Genomic DNA, 23791 nt, shown 5'->3' on the forward strand with positions numbered 1-23791 from the left:
CCTAGGGTCAAGTGGCCACAGAGTTTAGAAATTTGACCAGAAGAGCCACTAAAAAGTTACTCAGTTGCTCTGCTGCAGCTATAGCTGCAACACCAGCGCTGTAGAATGATCCAGTGCAGGGGCATGTGGTGATGCTTGGACTTGCTCTGAACAATTAAAACAGTAGCATGAACTCCCATCTACTGTTGGGAGGAGTTTTGTGTGGGACACAAACAGTGTGTTACAAGTACAGTAACTCCTCACTTAAAGTCATCCCAGTTAACGTTGTTTTGTTGTTACGTTGCTGATCAATTAGGGAACATGCTCGTTTAAAGTTGTGCATTGCTCCCTTCTAACGTCGTTTGGTAGCCATCTGCTTTGTCCACTGCTTGCAGGAAGAGCAGCCCGTTGGAACTAGGTGGTGGGGGCTTGGAATCAGGGTGGACTGGCAGCCCCCCTATCAGTTCCCCGCTCCCCTAAGTTCCCTGTGCTATAGCTGCCCAGCAGGCTATCAATTGCCGGCATTCAGCTGTCCCTCCCCCCACTGCCATGTGCTGCTCCTGCCCTCTGCCTTGGAGCTGCTCCCAGATACTCCTGCTTGCTGTAGGGGGAGAGGGAGGAAGTGGGGGGCTAATGTCAGGGTGTCCCCTCCCCCCTGCTCCTGCATCCCACTTACCCCATTTCCATAGAGCAGTGGGGGACACACGACAGGGTTCAGGATGGAGGGAGCTTCCAGGCAGTAGCTGCGGTCTCAGCAAACTGATCTAATTAACAAGGCAGTGTACTTAAGAATGGGGTGAGCTACTTAAAGGGGAAATGTGCATTTCTCTCTCACACACACATGGTGTGTCTCTCTGTCTCTGCCTGCTGCCTTGTAGAGTGAGGCTACATTAACAATGAGTTAACCCTTGAGGGCTCAGGCAAATGCTAGTTCATCATTTAGCAGTAAGGCATTCCCTGCGAAATATCCCACCCTCTGTCTGCTCCACATCAACCAAGCTTCACAATCATCATCACTGTGTATCAGTATTAAATTGTTTGTTTAAAACTTATACTGTGTGTGTGTGTGTGTGTGTGTGTGTGTGTATATATATATATATATATATATATATATATATATACACACAGTGTGTATGTGTGTGTGTGTGTATGTATATATATAGTCTTTTGTCTGGTGAAAAAAATTNGTGTGTGTGTGTGTGTGTGTGTGTGTGTGTGTGTATGTATATATATAGTCTTTTGTCTGGTGAAAAAAATTTCCCTGGAACCTAACCCGCTCATTTACATTAAATCTTATGGGAAATTGGATTCGCTTAGCATCGTTTCGCTTAAAGTCGCATTTTTCAGGAACATAACTACAACGTTAAGTGAGGAGTTACTGTATGTCAGGTGGTTACACTCTCCAAAATGCTGTCAGGTAGAGATGGCTAGTAAAACTTTCTTTCAACCAAAATTCAGTCTCCTAGAGTTGACAGAGTTAAAGCTTTTTCTTTCTCTTCCTTCTTTGATTCTGTGGGGACACAGATGTAATAATGAAGTAGAATATGGCACTAGTTGGATTTAGCCAAATGACCTCCTCATTCTGTCCATTTCTTTCTCTTTTCAAATGGGCTGAATGTAAACACTCTGTAGGCTCGTAGATCCTATAATAGGGAGAGGTTTGTAATATGCAACAGAGTTTCAGCTGCAGCTAGGGTGTTCTGATTTCTAATTTTAATTTAAAAACAATGGCTTTTCATGTCTTCTCCAATGTATCTGTCATAATAGAAAACGAAAGTTAATAGCAGCTCAGCCATGGGTGAAGCATTCTTGAAAGCCATGGCTCTGCTGTCAATTTCTGTTTATTAAAATCAGCAGGAAGGGTTATTTCAGCGTGTGGCAGCTTTTAACAGCACTTCACCTTCAGCCAAACCCATTATAAATTCTTGACTCTAATGAAAATTGTTCACAGGGAAAACTTAATAGCATCCAGGAATGTTTTTGTGGAAAAGAAGGGATGCAGCTTTATTAACAACATTACTGTGCCCAAAAGAGAGTCCTTGTCAATCTAAACTGTTTGCCTGCTGTGACACCATAACTCAAGGATAGGACAGACCAAATTATGGGGGAATTACTTCCATACGTTGTCTATAACACTGCTTCCTATAGAGGCTCCATCCATGGACTCTCTACTGTCACATACTGGGAGCCAGCTTTCTGGTAATGGGACAACCAAACTCCCTTGTAGCTCGGTCTTATGCTGGGATCTCTGGGCCCCCCACCACCTTTTGGGGCTCAGAGCTCCAGGGTCCCCCTGCCACCAGCAGCGGAGGGGAATTGCAGGGTCCCTCTGCCCCCTCCCCAGCAGCAGGGAGCGCTATGGGAATCCCCCTGCCACCACCACAGTGGGGAGCTGTGGGGGTCTCCCTAGCCCCCATGGTGGCTGGGGACTGCGGGGGTCCCTCTGCACCACCCCCTGCCTGCGGCAGCCAGGGACCTGCCAGGGTTCCCCTGCCACCGCGGGTGGTGGGTAGCTCTGTGGTTTCCCATGTCCCCCACAGCAGCGGGGAGCTGCAGGGTACCTCTGCTGCCCATGGTGGCTGAGAGCTTGGGTGCCCACTGCCTCCGGCAGCGGGGCTATCTTATAACTCCCTGCCGCTGCAGGAGGCAATGGGACCTTGCAGTTCCCAGCCGCCAGGGCTGAAGTCACGGAGGTCTTTGGAAGTCACAGATTCCATGATTTCCACCACGTCCGTGACAAAACCGTAGCCCTAAGCATAAGCACACAGACCTTGAAGATTGTAACTCAGAATCTAGATTGTAATAACAACTTCTATCATTGTTCAGAACAGGAATATTTGTAACCTATTGATTTTATTTTGTATACAACTGCAGGGTTCCTTAAACCAGCTTCTTAAACAACTAGAAGAGGAAAAGAAAAGTCTCCAGAACCAACTGAAGGATTATGAGCTTAGACTGGAACAAGAAGCAAAGGTCTGTTACTGCCATATCTATCTGATCAGCCCTTTCTAGAAGCTGTTATGCTGTCTGAATGTCTAAAGCATTGGTGCAGAGAATGTAATGATTCCATGAAACAGTCCTGGGGTGGTACGTATGTTTGTTCCTTCCCTTTTGATTAACCATGCTAATTGTTTTGTTTGATTGTAACCATTTACCCATTATTTTAAAATGTAGGCTTACCATAAGGCTAATGATGAACGGCGCATGTACCTAGCAGAGATCTCACAGGTAAGTAACAAAAACTTTGCAACCTAATCATCTTTTTCCTCCCAAGCTGGTACTGGAAGGATCATTACTGTTTAACTCTTTATTTTTCTTTATTTTTTCTCCTTCATACAAATCTGAGTTTTATTCCAGCCAAGGAAAGCCAGGCATAGTTCCCGTCAGAGCCAAGCCTCAGTTAGCTGGAGCGATTGCTAGAAAGTGATGGAAGTCTGTCTGTCTGTCATCTCTCTCTCTGCCATTGTTTACACCAGACTTCTTGTCTTAAAATTTCCCACCCATTATATTGCTGGAGGGAGCACTAAAGTAGACAAGGCATGATGGCTACTGGAGCTTTAACCATTGTACCCTCTAGCCCTGCTCTGAGCAGAGTGAATGGCACAGAGGTTAAAATTCTAGTGGACAGTCTATACCTGCACATCCCCTGGGTGGAATTGAGCTGATGGCAACAGTGGTGGAAAGTCTTAAGAATAAAAGTCCAGTGTATACATCCTGTCAAAGGGCTGACTACACTGCCCCTATACAGCATCTAGTCCCTGCTGGCACAGGTGTAAAGAACTAAGCTCAGGTTTTATAGACTCAGATTCCTGTATTGTAGCATGCTGTGCAGTTCTTAAGATGGTTCTCAATCTGACTTCAACTTTTTTTTTTTTTAAATGTAATAATGCATGTTCAGCCAAAACATTGTTTTGGCTAAATATAAGAACAGCCATCCTGGGTCAGACCAAAGGTCCATGTAGCCCAGTAACCTGTCTTCTGACAGTGGCCAATGCCAGTTGCCCCAGAGGGAATGAACAGAACAGATAATCATCAAGTGATCCATCCCAGCTTCTGGCTAACAGAGGCTAGGGAAACAATCCCGACAAGGGTAACAATGACAAGGTGACAAGGGTCACCCTGTATGGTATAAGAGATCACCATCACCATTACATTACTTGAGACCACATGAAAGTTTCCCTAAATGTGCTGAATACAGGTTTTTCCAACCTTTATTAGAAGACAAGCGCTGCTGTGCCACTCATTGTTGATAATGTCATATTAACTGGTCATAGTCCACACTAGGGGACCACGGTGCCATCTAATTCTGTTCGGAGCATTGGATTGGTTTGTCTAGGATTGACCATGAACACAGCCACCGAACACTTTTACACACCACTGTCCCTATCTACATTAGGGATCACCTCAGCAGTGCAAAGACAAAATAACTTCCAAATGCACAGCGTGTGTGACAGCTGGATGTGCTGATCTGTTGATTTACATAAAAGCATATTAGATCACTGTTAAGGTTTTGCATTAGTATGCAAGTTTGAAGTTGGAGTACATATTGCTTCCATCTCCATTAGATACCCAAGAACAAGAGCCTTATTACTCCTGGGGGAATTCTGCGTGCCTGCAGAAAATGCCCCCCTCCTGCAGAATTCCTGTGCTCCCTGCAGAAAACGGCAGGGAAGCTGGGCAGGGGGAAAGGGCGGGGGCACGGGCATGGGGAAGACCATGAGCACAGGTTTTGGGGAGGCGATTCCCCTGCAAACAGAGGCAAGGCATGGGAGGGTGCACAGAGTTACATGCCACTTCCCCCTCCCCACATTTCTGCAAGCGCAGAGCTGCCCAGCTGAAGGAGACTGTGTCTTGGCTCTGCTGACTCTGCAGCTGAAGGCTGCCTCCTGAGTCCTAGTGCCAGTCGTGCTCCCCTTCTATGTTCCTGTTTTCTGTGCAACAGTGAGTGCCCGCAGTGGGGCTGATTAAGGGGGGGTAAGGGAAATGCAGGGAGGGGTTGGAGGGAAGAGGCAGTGAGGAAGGAGAGGGGTTGAATAGGACAGGGTAGGGTAATATGGGAGTGAGGGGAGGGAGATGAGGCATAAGGCAGTGGGAGAAGGGGATGAGATGGGGAAGAGAAGGGGATAGAGGAATCGTGGGGGGAAGCCGGAGCCTAACATACGGTGTCCCCTCGGCAGCAGCTGGAGCTCTCCTGTTAAGCAGGCCCATCGAACCCTCACCCGATAAGCCCTATCCCCCCACACACCTGGACCCCCCTCGACAAGCTCCCTACACCCAGACTCCCACCCTACTGAATCCCAACCACCTGCACCTGGACTCCCATCCCATCAAGCCCCACTCCCCCAGCAACTGGACCCCCACACTGAGCCCCCCAGACCCAGAACCCCTCCACTGAGTCCCATCTCCCCACATCCAGACCCCCCCGCTGAGCCCTTGTGCATCCAGATCTCCCACTGAGCAATCCGCACCCAGATTGCCCCACACAGAAACCTCTCACCCCACACCTAGATCCCCCACACTAAGCCCCTCCACACTTGGATCCTGCTGGGCTGAGCCTGCCCACTCACACCTGGTGCAAAGGGGCAGGGCCCCGGGCGCAAAGGGGCAGGGCCCCGGGGTGTTTCTGGGACAGGCCCTGCCCTTGCACTGTTTAGGGTTGGGTGTAGCCTCACTGCCAAATCCCTGTACTGAGGGAGGTGGGGGCTTCAGGGTGATCTCCCACCTCATTGCAGCCAGTGGCCTGTGCTTCCTACTGCCATGCTGGACCCACATTTATTTATTGACAAAATTTGCAGAATTTTAAAATACTGTGCGCATAATTTTTATTTTTTTTGGCACAGAATTCCCTCAGGAGTACCTTATGGAGCACTGGAGCATGTTGTTGACATCATTGTAGACAACATGAAGGTGGAAAAGAATGCAGGATACTTTCCTTTAACTTCTTATTTTCATACTTGTAAGGTTTGGGTGAATGGGGTATGTCCTGTTACACCCAGAACTGTCACTAAACAGTTAAATATAGTATTTAATTTGATGATATCTAATCTTCAGTTTTTTGTTTTCTACTGATTTTATGCCTTGGTAGATGTATGCAGTGTTGTAGCTGTGTCAGTCCCAGGATATTAGAGAGACAAGGTGGTGAGGTAATATCTTTTATTGGACCAACTTCTCTTGGTGATAAAGATATTCCCTCATCCTCCTTGTCTCTTGGTAGATGTAACAAGTTGTAAAATTTGTCATGGGAAGGTTATGATAGCAAGGTAGTGAAAATTTGAGACATTTGATACCTGAGAAGCGATAGAAGATGGTTTGGGGTATTGGCACCTTATGGGGATAGTTGAAGCACTAACACCAAGGAAAAAGTGAAACACTGCATCTCTTCACCACTCCCTCATGCCAAGGATGGTGCTGACTTCACATTTTGAGGGGACAGGAGAAGCTTAAACTCCTAGGTCAAGATTTTAAAACATGGATGTCAAAATTTAGGCTTCTGAAGCCATATTTAAACACCTCAATTAAAATGTCCTGATTCTGATTTTTGGAAGTACTGAGCGCCCAGAAATATGATTAAAGTTAATGGGAATTGCAGATGATCAGCACCTGTAAAGTGAGGCCACTTTTACTTTGTTGACTAATTATAGATTTAAGAGCTTAACTTTGGGCAACAGGCAGGGCCGTAGCAACAAAGAACGTGGCCCCCTCCGAACGTGGCCCCCTCCGAACATATGTCCGGGCGGGGCCCCTTACAATGCAGAAACTGGAATGCAGTATTTATTTTGCCACTTTTAGGGGCCCCCTTCCTTGCGGGGCCCCCTCCGGTCGGAGGGCACGGAGGGCGCTCGCTACGCCTCTGGCAACAGGTTTGGCATACTCACCCTAGACCCGACTCCAACAACCCTTGATGGAAACCAGAATTCATGCTATTAGAGCTGGCCGGGAATTTTTCGATTCAATCTTCTTTTTGTTGAAAAATGCTGATTCATCAAACAGAAACTGTTTGCAAAACCTGCTCAGGTTTGACAAATTTCCCAACTCAAACAAAGTAGAGAAACAATATTTCAAAATTGTTGAAATGTTTAGTTTTAACTTTTTTTTTGTTTTGTTTTGTTTTGGTTTTTTTTTTGTTTTTTTTTTTTTTTTCAAATGAAAAATTCTGGTTCTGGTTTGAAATGATTTTTTGTTATTAAATGTAAGTCATTAGAATGAAAAAAGGTTAAGAAAAAAGGTTGAAATTGAAACCAAACGTTTCGATTGGTTGGGGGGGGGGAATGGTTTGGTTGGGGGGGGTTGGTTTGTGAATATTTTCAAGATTTCTGCTCTTCATCTTGAATCAAGATGGGGAAAATATTTCAGATTCTTTAAAAATCTTTGTGGGACAGGAAAACAGTTTCCTACCCAGGTCTACCTATTATCCCTGCTCTGTTATTCATTATTGCATCCAACATGGATGAGATTACCATGTTGTTGCAATTGGTTGTTTCTGCTGAAATGAACAGAGCAAAATAGTGAACAGTATCGACCATAGGCTTCAGCATTAACTTCCCTTTGAGATAAATTGGCCATTTCACACCTTTCAGAGTTATTGTTGCCATATGTCTGCAAGTTCAGGATGACAATACAGTTCACATTCCAAAGAGGTTCACAGTAGTAAGGGCTAGGTCTTACTGTTTTATAAAATGAAAGATTAGATGTTATAGCATAGTTGGATTTATTCTGCCACAAATTATGTGGCTGTGGAATACACAGGAGCCTGTAATACAAACTGGAAGTTACCTTGAAAGCTTTACGTTATAGCACCTCTTATTCTGAAAGAGATCTTACGTCTTAGATAGTGTAAAAGTAGTAGGTTAACATGATACTCCAGAACTCTGCGCAATGAAGTGACGGTCATTGAATTGCCAGTATAGCTAACTTGGGTGAAAGGTTGTAATTAGCAATGTTTCCATGTGTTTGCACTGCAGGCAAGTGGTTCACTGTGTGTAGTCATTGCTGCCTTAGGGAATGGAGGAAAATTGCTGAAAACAAATTTGCAGTGTTAGACCAGTAAATGTTGATGAATCTGGGGCTGGTAACATGAAGACACTGGGAGGAAGACAGTAGTAAGTTAGGAAATAGTGTTGTTATGTCTGAACATAGCTAATGAGTGTGGTGTGTTCTTTTGTACTTAAATAATTTAGGCCACTGTTCAGCAAGGCACTTAACACATGCCTAACTTTAAGCACATGGTAATTCCATTGCTTCAAGTTAAGCATATGCTTAAATACTTTGGTGAATTGAGACACTGGAAATAGATTCTGCCACCCGTGCTGTGCTTACTTTTTGAGTAATTCCACTGATGTCAAAATCAGTCATGGGTGGAAGAATCTGGCACATGTGTTTTTTATTTTTTTTTTTTATTTTTTTTTTCCCCCCAATTTTATTAAACAGCCCACTGTCTTAGATCTGTCTTATTAAGTTGGCAGAGGCTAAGGTGAAGGGGGAATTACCACTCATGGTTGACTAAGCAATATTTCCATATGTATTGAGGCAAATGTAGCAGCAGGAGAACCATTGTTCTCTGACAACAATCTATTCCATAGATATTCTCTCTTAACTATATAGCTATAGATTATTCCATTTTGTTATTTTTCCTATCTTATTAGCCTTCTCCTGTACGCTTAGTAAATCAAATGCAATAGAACCTTTTTTTTTCTTATTAAGTTATTTAAAATATCAGCATAATGAATGCATTTCCTGAGAATTTTTTTATTCCTTGTTTGAGATCACCCCTGTAACCTTTAGTGGGAGTGGAGGGGGAAGGAAAGGCTGTGGTTCAGAAAAATAATTTATTTTAAATATCTTTTTCTTGTTACCTTGTGTTTTTTTTTTTCAAAGTATTTTCATCTTCTAAGTGTGTTTATGTTGTCCGGTTCCATAAGGTGCTAATCTTTTTTTAAGTGATACAGTTAAAATAAATGTAAAGGTTTCACAAAATTTAGTATTCATCCAAAAGGCATTACTTTTTTTTTCATCATAAAAGACTGGTTCTCAGATCACACACTATGGAACATTGATGGTCAGTGGAACTTTCCTTGTGGCTTGCAGAATGCAATATTTTGAGAACCAAGCAGTGGGGAAATGCGATAGGTCTTTAAGAGAACCTTTTTCTTAAAGTGGTACACAGAATTAAAAAAAAAACTTCAAAAATTATTTCTCATAAGTCAATGTCTTTAGTAGAACTCCCTGAAAGCAGACAATTTAACAGTGCTTTCCATAAATTAAATCCAGGCAGCTCTTACTCTGTCTTTACACATATATTCTTTGAAAGTGTCTTCGTATGAATTATAGTAGGCTTTGCTAGTACAGTGTTAGTGAGAGTAGTTGTCTAATGCAGTACATACATGGAAGCACACTAGAAACCAGTGTATTTGTTATAACCAATCACAGATGTGGTTCCTTGCTGTGCTAGGTTCTTTCCCCTCTCGTGGAGAATGCATTCCCATACATTTTAAAGTATAACATTAAGATTTAAAAATAATCCAAACCATGTGCTTTGTTTAAATGGCATCAAAGAGATCCATGGCTCCGCGCTTTTAGAAAAAGTCATCTATGGCTCCCTAGTGTGGCCAGCTGTCTTGCCTTGCCTTATGCTCCCACAAAGCCCCTCTATGGGGGCTCTGTGGATCTGGGAAGTTGGCAGGATTGTGTCAGTTTTCAACAAGCACATCCCAGCCCACCAGCCATGGAAGCACTAAATTACTGCAAAGTTAGCCTGAAGCATTTTTCGTTGCTTCCCCCTCCAGTCTATGGAAATTCCTACAAGAGGATGTTTCTGGGGTGACAGTTGGACATGAGCCTGGAGGAGCTCTGCATCAAGGGGATCTGTGAGCCAAGGGACAAGAGAGACAGTTTAAGTTCTCCCCACATTTTTGCTTTTTATTACCAAAGTTTTATAACTGCTTCTTGGATTTTATATATCACAGTATTGTAGTAATGCTCTCTAGAGGCAGCAGGGAAGATATAAATGCTGCATTCTTCTCACTTAATAATTTCATAATTCCAACAGCACAACAAAATCACTAAAACTGTCATTATTCTATCTTTTCCATACAGGACAATACATAGGGGAAAATTGCTTGCAGATGGAAAATACGGGATTCCTTTCCTAATTAGTAATAAATGGATTCAAGTAATATAGTTTTTGATTCAGCGGAGGACTTAAACATGTGATTAGGTCTTGTTGATTTCAATGGGACATAACCTTAAGTATGGGCTTAAATTCTTTGCTGAATCAGGGTCATAGTGCTTGTCTTTTTCAAAATCAACGTGAGGAGAATTTTTGCTTTCCTAACAATATATATACTTGGAGGATAACTTGCTTTGTAAAAATTTGACCATTGCAGACATCAGCTACACTTAAAATTGCTGAGAGGCAGAAAACAGATGCAGTGCAGATCAAGAGGAAAAACCAAATACTGAGGTAACTCTTTCATATTCCCTCCATTTTCTGATTTAATACATTTATCTAAATACTCTCCCTTGACTATCATAGCCCTCTAGCCAAGATAAAGATTGCTGCAGATAATCTTACTGACAAAATATTGATGTCCATATCACTCTTGGTACTGATTTAAAATCAGCTTATCACCTAACATAGACTATTACAGAATGATAGTACAGTACTCATACAATGTAAGTGGCCTTTGTGGAACCTAACAGAAGGTTTTGGCATCCTTGCATATAAATCTCAGTCAAAAAAAAAAAAAATAGGCCTTTTTGCTAAGTCTGCTCTTACATTCTCCAGTCCATTAACAGTAATGTAATTAAATGTTCAGCCTGGTTCTTCTCAGTCAATAGAGTGTGTACAGCTGTCTAGTGGATGAGAAGGTGAGTAATTTTAGATGAACTCATATAAAGACCTAATTGCTTAATAAATCAAAGCCAGTTTTTAGTTACACAGGTGCAAAAGAGTTTCCCCAAAATTTTTAAATGTGAAGAGCACGAAGCTGTTTGGGGGAATTTAGAACATAAAAATGTGTGTCTGGGCTGAGCTCTGATAAACCAAGTTTCAAATTGAAGCTGATTCTTTACTGAAAATGGAAACACTAACAAATTCTTAACTATATCATTGCAATTGAGCCATGATACAAATTGAGAACAGCTGTCCCATCATTAGATTATAAAAGATAATTGATATGAAATAGTTTTCCCACCTGTTTTCTATTTTAACCTCTCACTCAGGACGTGAATAAGATATATTCTGCAATGTTAACTATATTCACTGATTCCCACTCTTTGGTCTCATGGTGAGAGTTCAGTAGATTACGGTTATTAGAGTAAGGTTTAATGTCTGCTACTAAGGATTCTTAAGATCAGACAAGTATTGTGTGGCTCTTAAATACTTAATATGCAGCCCATAGGCAGTTTCTGGCTCTGGCTGTGTTTTTATATAGCTCCTGTGGAGGTGGCCAGAGAGGGCAGAGCCAGCATGTTTCTCCCTTACTCCCTCTGGAGGGACTAAGGAAGCCAGCAACAGCCAGACTTTGAGTACCAGCTGAATAGTAGCACTGATCTGTGGGTTTTAGACCAGTATTTATTTGGGAGTATTGTGACCGTTGCTGTCTTTAATTCTTTTTACATTAGACAAAAAATACTTTCCTGTAGTTGTTGTTCTGGAAAGATACATGTTGTGACAGATTACCACTGCCTCACCTCCTCCTGTCAAAGTTGATGGTTTTGTAACCTTAGTCAGCACTTTTCAAATGACTTTACACACATGATGGGATTGCTTCACCTTTTGCTTAGACTCATATAATACCACGGTTGGAAGGAATCTCAGGAGGTCATCTAGTCCAACCCCCTGCTCAAAGCAGGACCAATCCCCAGACAGATATTTGCCGCAGATCCCTAAATGCCCCCCTTAAGGATTGAGCTTACAACCCTAGGTTTAGTAGGCCAATGCTCAAACCACTGAGCTATCCCTGTAGCCAACTGCTTAGAACTTTGAGCCTGGTGACTCCCCACCTTGATCTCACGTGGCAGCTTATACCAAAGAGTGGTGATATGTCACAGTGTGTATCATCAGGAAGTAGCAAGCACAAGTGAGGAACTCCTTCAATGTATGGAGAATTTAACAGAGAGCTATTGTCATTATTCCTCCATAAATACTACTCTAATGACTTTAAAGACTCGGGGCCTGAATCTGCTCTCACTCACTGATGCAAATTAGAAGTAATTCCATTTAAATTCCAGAGTAAAACTATGCAATAAATTCAGGCCTTGAGAATAACCTCATAATTTCCTCCAGCAGCTTCTCGTCTAATTTCAACCGATATTTCAAAGCTTTGTCTTCCCTGGGTTTCAAATCAGGTTAATAATCAATATCTAAACTTTGTTTAATCATGGTTGCTGGTACATTTTGGCTGAATTAGAACCCAGTTTAAATAGCGATTCTTACCATGGTTCCTGGGTCAGGTCAGATGGGGCTTTAGACACTTGCACGACAGTAGAAAAACATGGGAACTGGAGGGTGGGGAGAGATTGATCTGTCTGTCTACTCAGCTCTGCAACAGCTCCTTATTGATTACTGAGTCAGATTCAAGACTTTGGCCCTGATCTTCAAAGCTTTAAATGGAAGCAGGCCTCATATACTGCTCATGATAGTTAGAACAATGGAACTTGGCAACCTCAAAAGTGAAACTAGAGAGCACTGGAGATCGTGCTTTCTTGGCAGCTTGCCCAGAAACCTGCAACTCATTCCCAGAACATATGAAATGACCGCAACTTTCACCATCGAACAATATGCAGAATATTTCTCCAATCATCAGTGCACAGACACATGTATGCAATTGATATATATTCCCTTCCTCCTTTCTCAACTGGGTGAGAGAGAAACTGAAACCTTGTATGTTAGACTATATAAAATGCTCAGATACTGCAAGGATGAATGGAGAGATACTTAGCTGTTTTGCATAATAGTAGAGAGATGCTGCCTGCAACCTCCTGAGAATGGCTTTGTGGATTTACTTAGTCACCTTTCTTCCCTTGGAAATTCTGTTCTATAGTCCTATAAATTAAACTTTGATCCAAAAGAAAATAAATAACACTTTATAAAAATTAGGGGAGTTATTCCCATGAAGTGAATGTAAACTTGTTAGTCAGCTACCAAAGTTTTATATATAAGGGCATGGGACTTAAGAGCATGGCTCTCTAGAGCATACTGCCTGCAGAGAGCTCTAATTACAGGTGCAGACAGTAATTTCCGTGTCTTGATCGGGAGCATATAATTGGTGAAAATGTCTCCCCAGCCTGCTGCCTTCCTGTTTATACAAATATTTAATATTCTCTTCATGTTCCTTTAAAAGTTCATCATTTAAATAATATAAAGTTATTCAGGAATGATGAGATGAGGATTAGGATTTGTACACAGAATAATTAAATGTTCTGTTAACCTCACACCCAGAAAGAAACTGTTTATTAATTAACCATAATAATCAGTTATTTTTATATAAAAAGCATGCCTATTTCCAGCAGTTCAAGTTTCCGGAGCATCATCATGTAAGTGACATGTAATGACTAACCTTTCTGACTTTATTTCAGAAGAAGACATAATGTTCCAGAAAATCAAAGGATTCTGGATCCAAAAAAAGGACCAATTAAAAAGACTGCAGGAGTGAAACAACTTCCAAAATTAAAGCACTGACTTAATATTCTTAACAAGAACTTCCAATCACTTTTATTCTTGTTTCTATATATTTAACTAAATGTTTCTGAAGAAAAATGTATGTACCACATTGATTTAAGACACATTCCAATAACAATAGCTACTCATGAAGATCTGTGCCTCCTGGCAGCTTCAGAGACTCCCTATTCTGAGGGAAAAGTAGCCCTCTGTAATCCTGTGGAATAGTTTATTGGGCAGTTCCTGGGTGCCCTTTTAATGCTGGTGAAGTCTGATCCTTCCCGGCCTGATCGCCAGATGTAAAAACTGAATCAAGGAATCATAGGAATCAAGTTGGGTGACTCAGGGAATCACTTAAATGCCTTATGCTAGGCAGTTTCTTCCCCACTTTGACTCCACAGCCAGTCATTGAAAAAAATTTAAAGGGTTTGTTTTTAGAGCTCACTGAGGGAGGAGAAGAAGAGAGGAGGATGTGACCTGAAGAGTAACCCCACTACCTATACCAGAAGAAAAGAGTAATACCCCATTAGGAATAGCCACTTAGCACACAAGCTACTGGGGAAACTCCCTTGATTACTAGAGGATGGGAAAACAGATGGTTCTTTCTAGGAAGACAACCACAATTTTCAGATTCCAAGGCTAGAAGGGACCACTGTGACCGTCTAGTTTGATCTGTGTACCACAGGCCAGAGAACTTCCCCAGAATAATTCCTACAGCAAAGCATTCAATCTTGATTTAAAAATTGCTGGTGAGGGAGAATCCACCATAACTCTTGGTAACTTGTCCCAATGGCTAATTACTCTGTTAAACATTTATGCCTATTTCCTGTCTGAGATACTGCCTCCCCTTTGGCTGATTCTTTGCAAGCTGAGAGCCAGTCAGGTTCTGGGTCAGGTTCCCAGCAGTGGGCTGGGGACAGGGCACACCTATGGCATTAGGGAGGCAGAGCTGGGTGGCGTAACAGTGGAGTCTCTTCCCTGCTGGCATGACAGAGAGGCAGCTAGGCCAAACTTGCCTGATTCTGTGACCTGGTACATGGGGTAGCAAGACCCCTCAAATTTGGCCTGCCCACTCCTTTGTCACACCAGCAGGGAAGGGGCTCCACTATTATGCCACCCAACTCTGGTCAAGGGCTAAGCTGGGGGACCTGGGCCCCCCTTTGTTGCACCCCTGGTTTCTTAACTCTCAGGTATCCCTTTAAAAAAAGCTCTGCCTGCTAGAGGCCAAGCTTGGAGTCAGTCTCATCCTCCCAGGGCTATGCAGCACAGTTCCTCTACCCTTAGGGCTGTGCTATGTTCCATGAACTGCCTGGCTTTGGCAGGGAAGACAGATGTAAATGGCCATGCTAAAAGGATGGCTTCTGCACTGCTAGTATCCACAGCCTTCAGTAGTTTGCATGGCTTGGAATTCCACTGCTGTTTTCAGCTGGGTAGGGCCCTTACTGTGTAAACCAAAGTTTCAATGTTTTGCGAATGTCCCCAAACAAATATTGTTATGTAAAGATTCTTCAGAGTGTACCTATTGTGAATGAAGGGTTCTATCTTCAAATCCTATGTATATTTCTTGTTTGCTGGTGTATGTATTTTAGTATATGAAATCTAAACTTACAAACTGATGTTTCCATCTAAGGCCCCAATCCTGCAAAGACTTCCAGTGTGCTTCAGTGGGACTGCTCCCACGTATCATTGCAGATTTGGGGCCTAAGTAGTACCATCCTTTTAAATTCCTGCCCTGTAAATCACTGCTGAGGGATTATTTGAAGTATTTTGAATTATATCTTCAATCTTAAGCATGCAATTGTCATTGCAGTTTCTTTGCCAACAATATTTCAGTAATTGAACTTTGGCAGGCCCTTTTCTTTCTTTTTCTTTTTTTTTTTTAAACTGCAGAACAGTGAAGAGAATGTTTTGGTATTTAAAATTCAACCTTCTAGGTTAGATTTAAAAAGCACTCTTCAGAATAAATCTGATTGATGGACTCCTTTTATTTTAAGAGCTTCTGTAGCTCTTCATGGTATTCATTAAAGCTTTTTGTCTCTTTAAGAGCAGTGCTAATAGCATAGTTTCTTATCACTGGCAGCATTAAAGTGAGGCTGCAATTAAACTCATACAGAAAGAACATGATGTCATTGCTAAAATGCAAGAAAACAAGAACTGTAATGATATACAGAATATTCATTATGGAAACACCATTTCCTCATCTAGATTGAGATTTATAAGATATTTATGCCGTTTCCATGATACAGCTGGTATGGTTCTTTAACAAGCAGACTGCTCTGTCTGAACCGTTTTAGCCCCCAACAACAGTTGAAAGCCTAGCACCGATGATTAGGTTAACATCATTCTGTTCCAGTTTTTCCATATGGAAAGTTTTCAGATTCTGATTGTTCTGGCATTTGTCATTAGTGAGAAAGGGGGAGGAGGGAGGGAAGAGTAACATAATGCTCCCATTAGCATAAAAGTTAAAGAACATCTGCTATAGTGAAGGTGATCCCATTCTTGGATACATTCAACAAAGGGGCATACTCTTTTGTCTGTATCAGGTGGCTGTCAGCATAGTCAATTGTGATCATTTTAATAGGCTTGAAGGAACTAGAACCTTGCACACTGATACAGGCGGAACAGCTGTTAGTGATGACTCAGACATTCATAGCACAGATTTTTTTCACATGTACCATGTGACTGGTCCTCACTGAGGACATACATTGGAAGTTTTAAAGGTCAATCATTTATTTAGTTTTCTGCCTGTTCTGATGATGTGGAGGAGTAGCAGAGTAGAACACTGTATCAACCAGCCAGGGAGGCGGAAGCTAAAAACAGAAACAAAATCTAACATTTTAAATCTAACATAGCAGTTTTCAAGTATAAAAAGTTGTTACAAGGAGGAGGGAGAAAAATTGTTCTCCTTAACCTCCGAGGATAGGACAGGAAGTAAGGGGCTTAAATTGCAGCAAGGGCAGTTTAGGTTGGACATTAGGAAAAACTTTGTAACTGTCAGGGTGGTTAAGCACTGGAATAAATTGCCTAGGGAGGTTGCGGAATCTCCATCATTGGAGATTTTTAAGAGCAGGTTAGACAAACACCTGTCAGGGATGGTCTAGATAATGCTTAGTTCTTCCATGAGTGCAGGGGAGAGGACTAGATGACCTCTTGAGGTCCCTTCCAGTCCGATGATTCTATGATTAAGCTGCTTATTTAAGCCTTAAAACATTGGGGTTTTAGCAGGTTCTTTCTTTATCTATAAACTGTTGTTTGCGAAACTGATAGATAAAAACACACACTTTACTCTCAGCAGATATGCGTCTTTGAGTTTCCATTTCTTCTCCCAGTCCTTTCGGACCTAAGAGCAATATGAGGGACTAGAAAAGAAAATATTGTTTCTGTGTAAAAAGAGGGTTCCTTTTATTTCTGGCTGCGTTGGGTTTTTTCTTTTTACTTGAATTTAACTCCTGTACTGTTATATTTTTTTTTTAACAGCTTTCCTGTGCTATGGTGTTTTGTTTGTTGGCCGGGGAGAGAAGGGGCATTATTTTGGGGTTTTAAATTTTCTTGGTTTATTTTGTATGATTTATTCTTCCCATACTGTCCAACTCTTCTGTGTGACTTTCCTTTTTAATATTTTTATCTGGATTAAAATGGTTTTGCTCACATTTGAATTAATGAGTAGTATTTGTACTTGTATTGCATCTTTCATATGAGGATTTCAAGGAATTTAAACATTAATTAATTCCTGCAATATACCCCATACTTCTCTATTAGCCCCATTTTACACATGGAAAACTGAAGCAGTGATTCAGGACCCATTTACACTAAGGATAAAACAAAAATACAGTCTGGTTTACAATACTGTTGTGCACTGACCCAATTATAGTTCTATTTTGTGGTGTAACAAGCCTAAGGAGGGTTCCATCACTGTGGAATTTAAGCTTAGGGTTTAGCTAAAGCTTTGGACACTCTGAAGATGCAGAAGAGGCCACTGGATTCTGAATCTGATGCTATGATGAGAGAACGAGTTAAGCTGAGGCTACAGAGAAAGTCAGGATCAGAGTCCAAGGCTTGAACCTAGTTAAAGTTTTGTCTGCATTACAGAGTGGAATTGGATCCCCAAACATAACTATTCTGATCCACTAACAGAAGGTAACCCAGGTAGTACCAAGGATCAAGTACCAAGTTAGATTTCCTGACTCCCTTAGCCCAGTATTACATAGAAGTAACTCCACTGGCTTCAGTGGAATGACTCTGATTAGCACCAGTGTACTGAGCACAGTCTCAGGCCCCGTCTTCATCTTTTTAGCTTTATAGAGGTGTCATTGTCACTTCAGATTTCTGGAGGGGGTAAACAAAGGGGGTTTTTGGTAATACCTGCCCCAGGTTTTTAATTTGGGGTTTTTCTTAAAGCTGCAGCTCTTGGAATCAGAACCATAGGGTTAGAAGGGACTGCAAGGATCATCTAGTCTAACCCTCTGCCAAGATTCAGGATTTGTTGTGCCTAAATGATCCAAGACAGATGGCTATCCAGCCTCCTTTTGAAAACCTCTAGTGATGGAGATTCCATTCCTAGGCAGTCTGGTCCATTGTCCTACTGTTTTTACAGTTTGGAAGTTTTTCCTGAGATTTAATCTAAATCTGCTATGCTGTAGGTTAAATCTGTTGCCTCTTGCCCTGCCCTCTGTGGCAAGAGAGAAGACTTTTTTTTCACTACAAAAGTTTTTTTTCTCTCCTGCTGCTAATAGATCATCTTAATTAATTAGCCTCTTAGAGTTGGTAGGGCAACTTCCACCTTTTCATGTTCTCTGTATGTATATATATCTTCTGACTATATATTCCATTCTATACAGCTGATGAAGTGGGCTGTAGCCCACGAAAGCTTATGCTCAAATAAATTTTTTAGTCTCTAAGGTGCCACAAGTACTCCTGTTCTTTTTGCGTATACAGAGTAACACGGCTGCTACTCTGAGACTATTTCTCCATCTTTCTTATGGCAGCCTTTCAAGTATTTGAAGACCACTATCATGTCCCCCCTTAATCACCTCTTTTCCAAATTAAACACCCAGTTCCTTCAGCCTTTGGTGGTATGGCTTGCATTCCAACCCTTTGATCATTTTTATCACTCTCCTCTGGATTCTTTCCAGTTTCTCTACATCCTTTCTGTATAGCGGTGATGAAAATTGGAGTCGTGATTGTGAGAAAGCTTTCAAAGTAGATAGCCTCGTGGTTGCAGAGAAAAGCTTTACAACATGAACCAAAGGCTCAAACACCAGAAGGCAAATAAACCAAGTTTATTAATTTTCAAATTATGATTTTATGGGGCCTGACTCATTTTTAGTGCTTTCTTGGCAACACTGTATGCGTCTTCTATAACATAAAAAATATGAACATCATGGTGCATGAAAAGGGTTAGCTAGTGACTGGGGAACTGATTATGTAATCAATTAACACTGCCACAGAACGCAGAATCCAGAGACCCTAGTTATAACTATATGCGTACTGAGGCTATTCTTAGCAACAGGCAAGATATTTAATTGTTTGTGGACTTAGTTTGAAGATGGGCTCACTGTACAAATCAGTAAAGAGATGCATGTGTCATTCCCCTCCTACTTCCCCAATTTCTCCAAGGTCGTATCTACATTAGGAAAAATTAGATGTATAATTCATCTTGATGCAGCTCCATTGGGAGCAGCAATAGTGGAAGGTGCCATGTAGGTATGACAACAGTGATGACAAGGCAGTAAAAATAAATAAATAAATCTATGCCTTGCTTATACTGTAACTTCTATTAACCTTGCCCCGAGCAGGGAACTATAGCTAAGGTTGTGTGCACACTGAAGTTTTCTGAAAGTCTCCCCGTGTTGCAATCTCATCAATGCAGCTCTGCTATAGCAAGAAACAATGGGAATGCCAGAGTTTACTGGTATCTTTACCAGTGCTGTCTAAACATGCTCAGAATGGGCCTGGATAATATGGTGGTAAAAATGCTGGTGGCTAGCCTCTGCTAGCAGTGGTGTTGTGATAGCGGTGGAAGATTTTCAGAAAGACCTCAGTGTAGACAAGACCTCAGTGTGCGGCATGTGTCATCTGGGACATTCACTGTTCCGTGTCAACTTTGACAGCGGACAGTCAAGCTGAGGCCTGCTCTTCACTAGGGACCTGCCCAGTTTCAGCCATCATTGATCAACTAACTAGCCAAGGGCACCAGAACCTTTGCAGAAATTGGGGGACTGAGGCTGTCATAACTATAAAGGGAAGGGTAACAGCTGTCCTGTGTACAGTACTATAAAATCCCTCCTGGCCAGCGACTCCAAAATCCTTTTCCCTGTAAAGGGTTAAGAAGCTCGGGTAACCTGGCTGGCATCTGACCTAAAGGACCAATAAGGGGACAAGATACTTTCAAATCTTGGGGCAGGGGGAAGGCTTTTGTTTGTGTTCTTTGTTTGGGAGTGCGTTCGTTCTCGGGACTGAGAGGGACCAGACATCAATCCAGGTTCTCCACGTCTTTCTAAACAAGTCTCTCCTATTTCAAACTTGTAGGTAAATAGCCAGGCAAGGCATGTTAGTTTTCCTTTGTTTTCTCAACTTGTAAATGTACCTTTTACTAGAGTGTTTATCTTTGTTTGCTGTACTTTGAACCTGAGACTAGAGGGGAGTCCTCTGAGCTCTTTAAGTTTGATTACCCTGTAAGGTTCATTTCCATACTGATTTTACAGAGATGATTTTTACCTTTTTCTTTAATTAAAAGCTTTCTTTTTAGAACCTGATTGATTTTTCCTTGTTTTAAGATCCAAGGGGTTTGGATCTTGATTCACCAGGAGTTGGTGGGAGGAAGGAGGGGGGATGGTTAATTTCTCCCTGTTGTAGATCCCAGGGGGGTTGGAACTGTATTCACCAGGAGTTGGTGGGAGGAAGGAGGGGGAATGGTTAATTTCTCCTTGTTTTAAAATCCAAGGGGTTTGGATCTGTATTCACCAGGGAATTGGTGAAGGTTTTTCAAGGCTTCCCAGGGAGGGAATCCATTGAAATGGTGGCAGCGGAACCAGAGCTAAGCTGGTAGTTAAGCTTAGAAGTTTTCATGCAGGCCCCTACATTTGTACCCTAAAGTTCAAAGTGGGGATCCAGCCTTGACAGAGGCCAAAGTGCCCTCCTTTTCTCCGCAGCTGCCCTCTCTTCTGGTGCCGTAGCAGACCATGGTTGGCAAAAAGTGTAATTGCAGCACCACCCTGGCAAACTATTATTCTGCTGGGGAAAAAAAATCTGCAGGGGACATGAAATCTGCACTTATGTTCCTTTTGTTAAAAGCGGGAGGTGGGGGGAGGACATGGTCCCCTGGTTCCGGCACCAGTGCCACCAGCATAATTACAGGGGTGCAATTTGCAGCTCTCTAGGGCAAGGCACAAATCTGCCATTTGAACTGGTACAAAACTTATCCTAGTTGGTAAACTACACTGGAGCAAATGGAGTGTTTTGCCTTGGTCCACTAGGGCTTTGCACTGATGGCTGAAATCTCCAGCACAGACCAGGCCGGAGAATCAAGTTACCCGAGGGTGGAAGGCACTAGGTGAAAGGAGACCACTCAGTCCCCTCTCCCAGTAGGACAAAAATCTGAGCTGAGCCTCCTGCTCCGTCTCACAGTCTGAGTCCAGACAGCGGCTGCTCAAGAAACATGAACCCCCTCAGTGCGGGGAGACTTGAGGTGAGCCAGCGAGATCCATCCTGCCCTCAGTGCAGAGACACCGAGTCTCTCAGCACGTGGAGATCCAGCACACCCTGCCCTGCCTTCTGAGACGTATATGGTGCTTGGAAAGATGAGGTCCCCGCACTGAAAAGCTTATGCTCTGTTAGATAGATAGAAACTAATAAGCTTCAGTTGGGAGAAAACAACAGTACCGAAACTGGAAGCCTAAACTGCAACATCTAAGCAGAAGAAGTAAATTCTAAGCATGGATTAGATCATCCAGTACAAGATCGTCCGTATAGTATATATTTCTAAAGCTGTGTCCAATCTTCTTTTGTTTTTAAATGTCTCATGCAATGTGGCATCCTTGGTTATACTGAGGATTCGTTTTGCAGGTTCTTGCAAGAAGCTTATCCTTACAGCCTAAATGTTTGTGTCTGGTTTGGTGGTGGTGGTTTGTTTTTAATCCTACTGTGACGGGTTGGATCACAGAAACCCCCTTGGGAGCTGCCACCCGATGTGCCAAGACTACCTCTGCTCCTGTTTTCCTTGCCAGCTCAGGACTCCAGCACCTTGTCTTGCTGAGCCAGACACTCCCGTCTGCTCCAACACAGACCCAGGGTCTGAATCACTTGCCCCAAAGCTGCAAGTTTACCTGAAAACAGCTCACAGAAGTGTGCTTGTCTTTAGCACTCAGATGCTCAACTCCCAATGGGGTCTAAACCCAAATAAATCCGTTTTACCCTGCATAAAGCTTATGCAGGGAAAACTCATAAATTGTTCGCCCTCTATAACACTGATAGAGAGATATGCACAGTTGTTTGCTCCCCCAGGTATTAATACATACTCTGAGTAAATTACTAAATAAAAAGTGATTTTATTACATACAGAAAATCGGATTTAAGTAGTTCCAAGTAGTAACAGACAGAACAAGGTAAGTTACCAAGTAAAATAAAATAAAATGCACAAATCTATGCCTAATCAAACTGAATACAGATAATCTCACCCTCAGAGATACTTCAGTAAGTTTTTCTCAGACTGGACACCTTCCAGGCCTGGGCACAATTCTTTCCCCGGTACAGTTCTTGTTCCAGCTCAGGTGATAGCTAGGGGATTCTTCATGATGGCTCCTCCCCCCCTCTGTTCTCTTCCACCCCTTTATATATCTTTTGCATAAGGCGGGAACCCTTTGTCCCTCTGGGTTTCCACCCCCCCTCACTGGAAAAGCACCAGGTTAAAGATGGATTCCAGTTCAGGTGACATGATCACATGTCACTGCAAGACTTCATTGCCCACTTGCCAGCACACACATATACAGGAAGACTAACAGGTAAACACAGCCATCTGCAGACAATGGTCCTGGTTAATGGGAGTCATCAAGATTCCAAACCATCATTAATGGCCCACACTTTACATAATTACAATAGGCCCTCAGAGTTATGTTTTATATTTCTAGTTTTAGATACAAGAGTGGTACATTTCTACAAATAGGATGATCACACTCAGTAGATTATGAGCTTTGTAATGATACCTTACAAGAGACCTTTTGCATGAAGCATATCCCAGTTGCATTATATTCACTTATTATCAAAGCTTTATAAAACTATCCCAGTTACATTATATTCACTTATCATCATGTTTTTATAAAACCATATAGACTACACAATGTCACATCTACTTCTCCAGTTATAACTTCCATACCACAATGCATTCCTCTGTATCCATGTGTTCATAAACTTTCAAATAATTTGATTGGGGTCTTGTTTGGAACTTCTAAACCTGTTGCCACACTAACAAAATTGTGTATGTGGGAAGGGTTAATGTTTCTACAACCATCCCTGCCCTTAACATCTGCATTTGGAGATGTGTAAAATGCACTATAGCCTTCTCTGACACTAAATGTCTAACGTCTATGGGATTTGGCAAACCAGAGTCCAAAAATTGCTCTGAAACAGAGGTCATCAGCTGTCACCAATCCTGTCAGATCTGTTCTGGTGGATAACGCTGACATGAACAACAACTCACTAAAATGCAGACGTGATTTATTTTAAGCACTTTAGCACCTGCTGTTACTAATTACGGGATTACCATGCTCCAGGTTGTAGCATGAGGAGTACTGTCTACATGCTACCTTTCAGTGGTGGATTCCCTTAGCTATTCTGTCTCCTTTCTGACCTGTCAATCCCTTAATTTTTAAGATTTTACTTTTGAGTTGAAGCTACTAACTTCGGATATGGGATAGGAAATGGAATAATTAGTAGAAAGGCAGAAATTATAGCAATCTACATGTTTAACATCCACATTGACTGCAGATTTAGATTTCAAATAGTTAATGCAATCGATAAAAGCCTTTTTTCAGACACTGATTTATTTTATTATGCAGAGTCATAATTAGCACTGTGATGGGATCTCCCTGGGGTGCCACCTGGAACTTGGGTACCACTGAGCCCTCCTGACCCACCAGCCTGGGCTACCTTTTCATT

General features: G+C 42.2%; 1 protein-coding gene across 3 annotated transcripts in view; it reads left to right on the top strand.

Annotated features, from left to right (window-relative positions):
• The window catches only part of LOC117871035 (coiled-coil domain-containing protein 169-like), a 45585-nt gene extending 30616 nt beyond the window's left edge, over positions 1-14969 (top strand). For 2 of the 3 annotated variants that reach the window (XM_034758609.1, XM_034758611.1), the window contains exons 5-8: positions 2854-2952; positions 3154-3207; positions 10362-10438; positions 13558-14969. In XM_034758609.1, the coding sequence (XP_034614500.1) occupies positions 2854-2952; positions 3154-3207; positions 10362-10438; positions 13558-13660 (333 nt within the window). In that variant the 3' untranslated portion in view covers positions 13661-14969. The remainder of the gene's footprint in view (positions 1-2853; positions 2953-3153; positions 3208-10361; positions 10439-13557) is intronic. The other variant, XM_034758610.1, reaches the window with a different exon arrangement.
• The last annotated feature ends 8822 nt before the right edge of the window (positions 14970-23791 follow it).

Source organism: Trachemys scripta, chromosome 1, assembly GCF_013100865.1.
Source record: "Trachemys scripta elegans isolate TJP31775 chromosome 1, CAS_Tse_1.0, whole genome shotgun sequence".
Classification (NCBI taxonomy): domain Eukaryota; kingdom Metazoa; phylum Chordata; order Testudines; family Emydidae; genus Trachemys; species Trachemys scripta.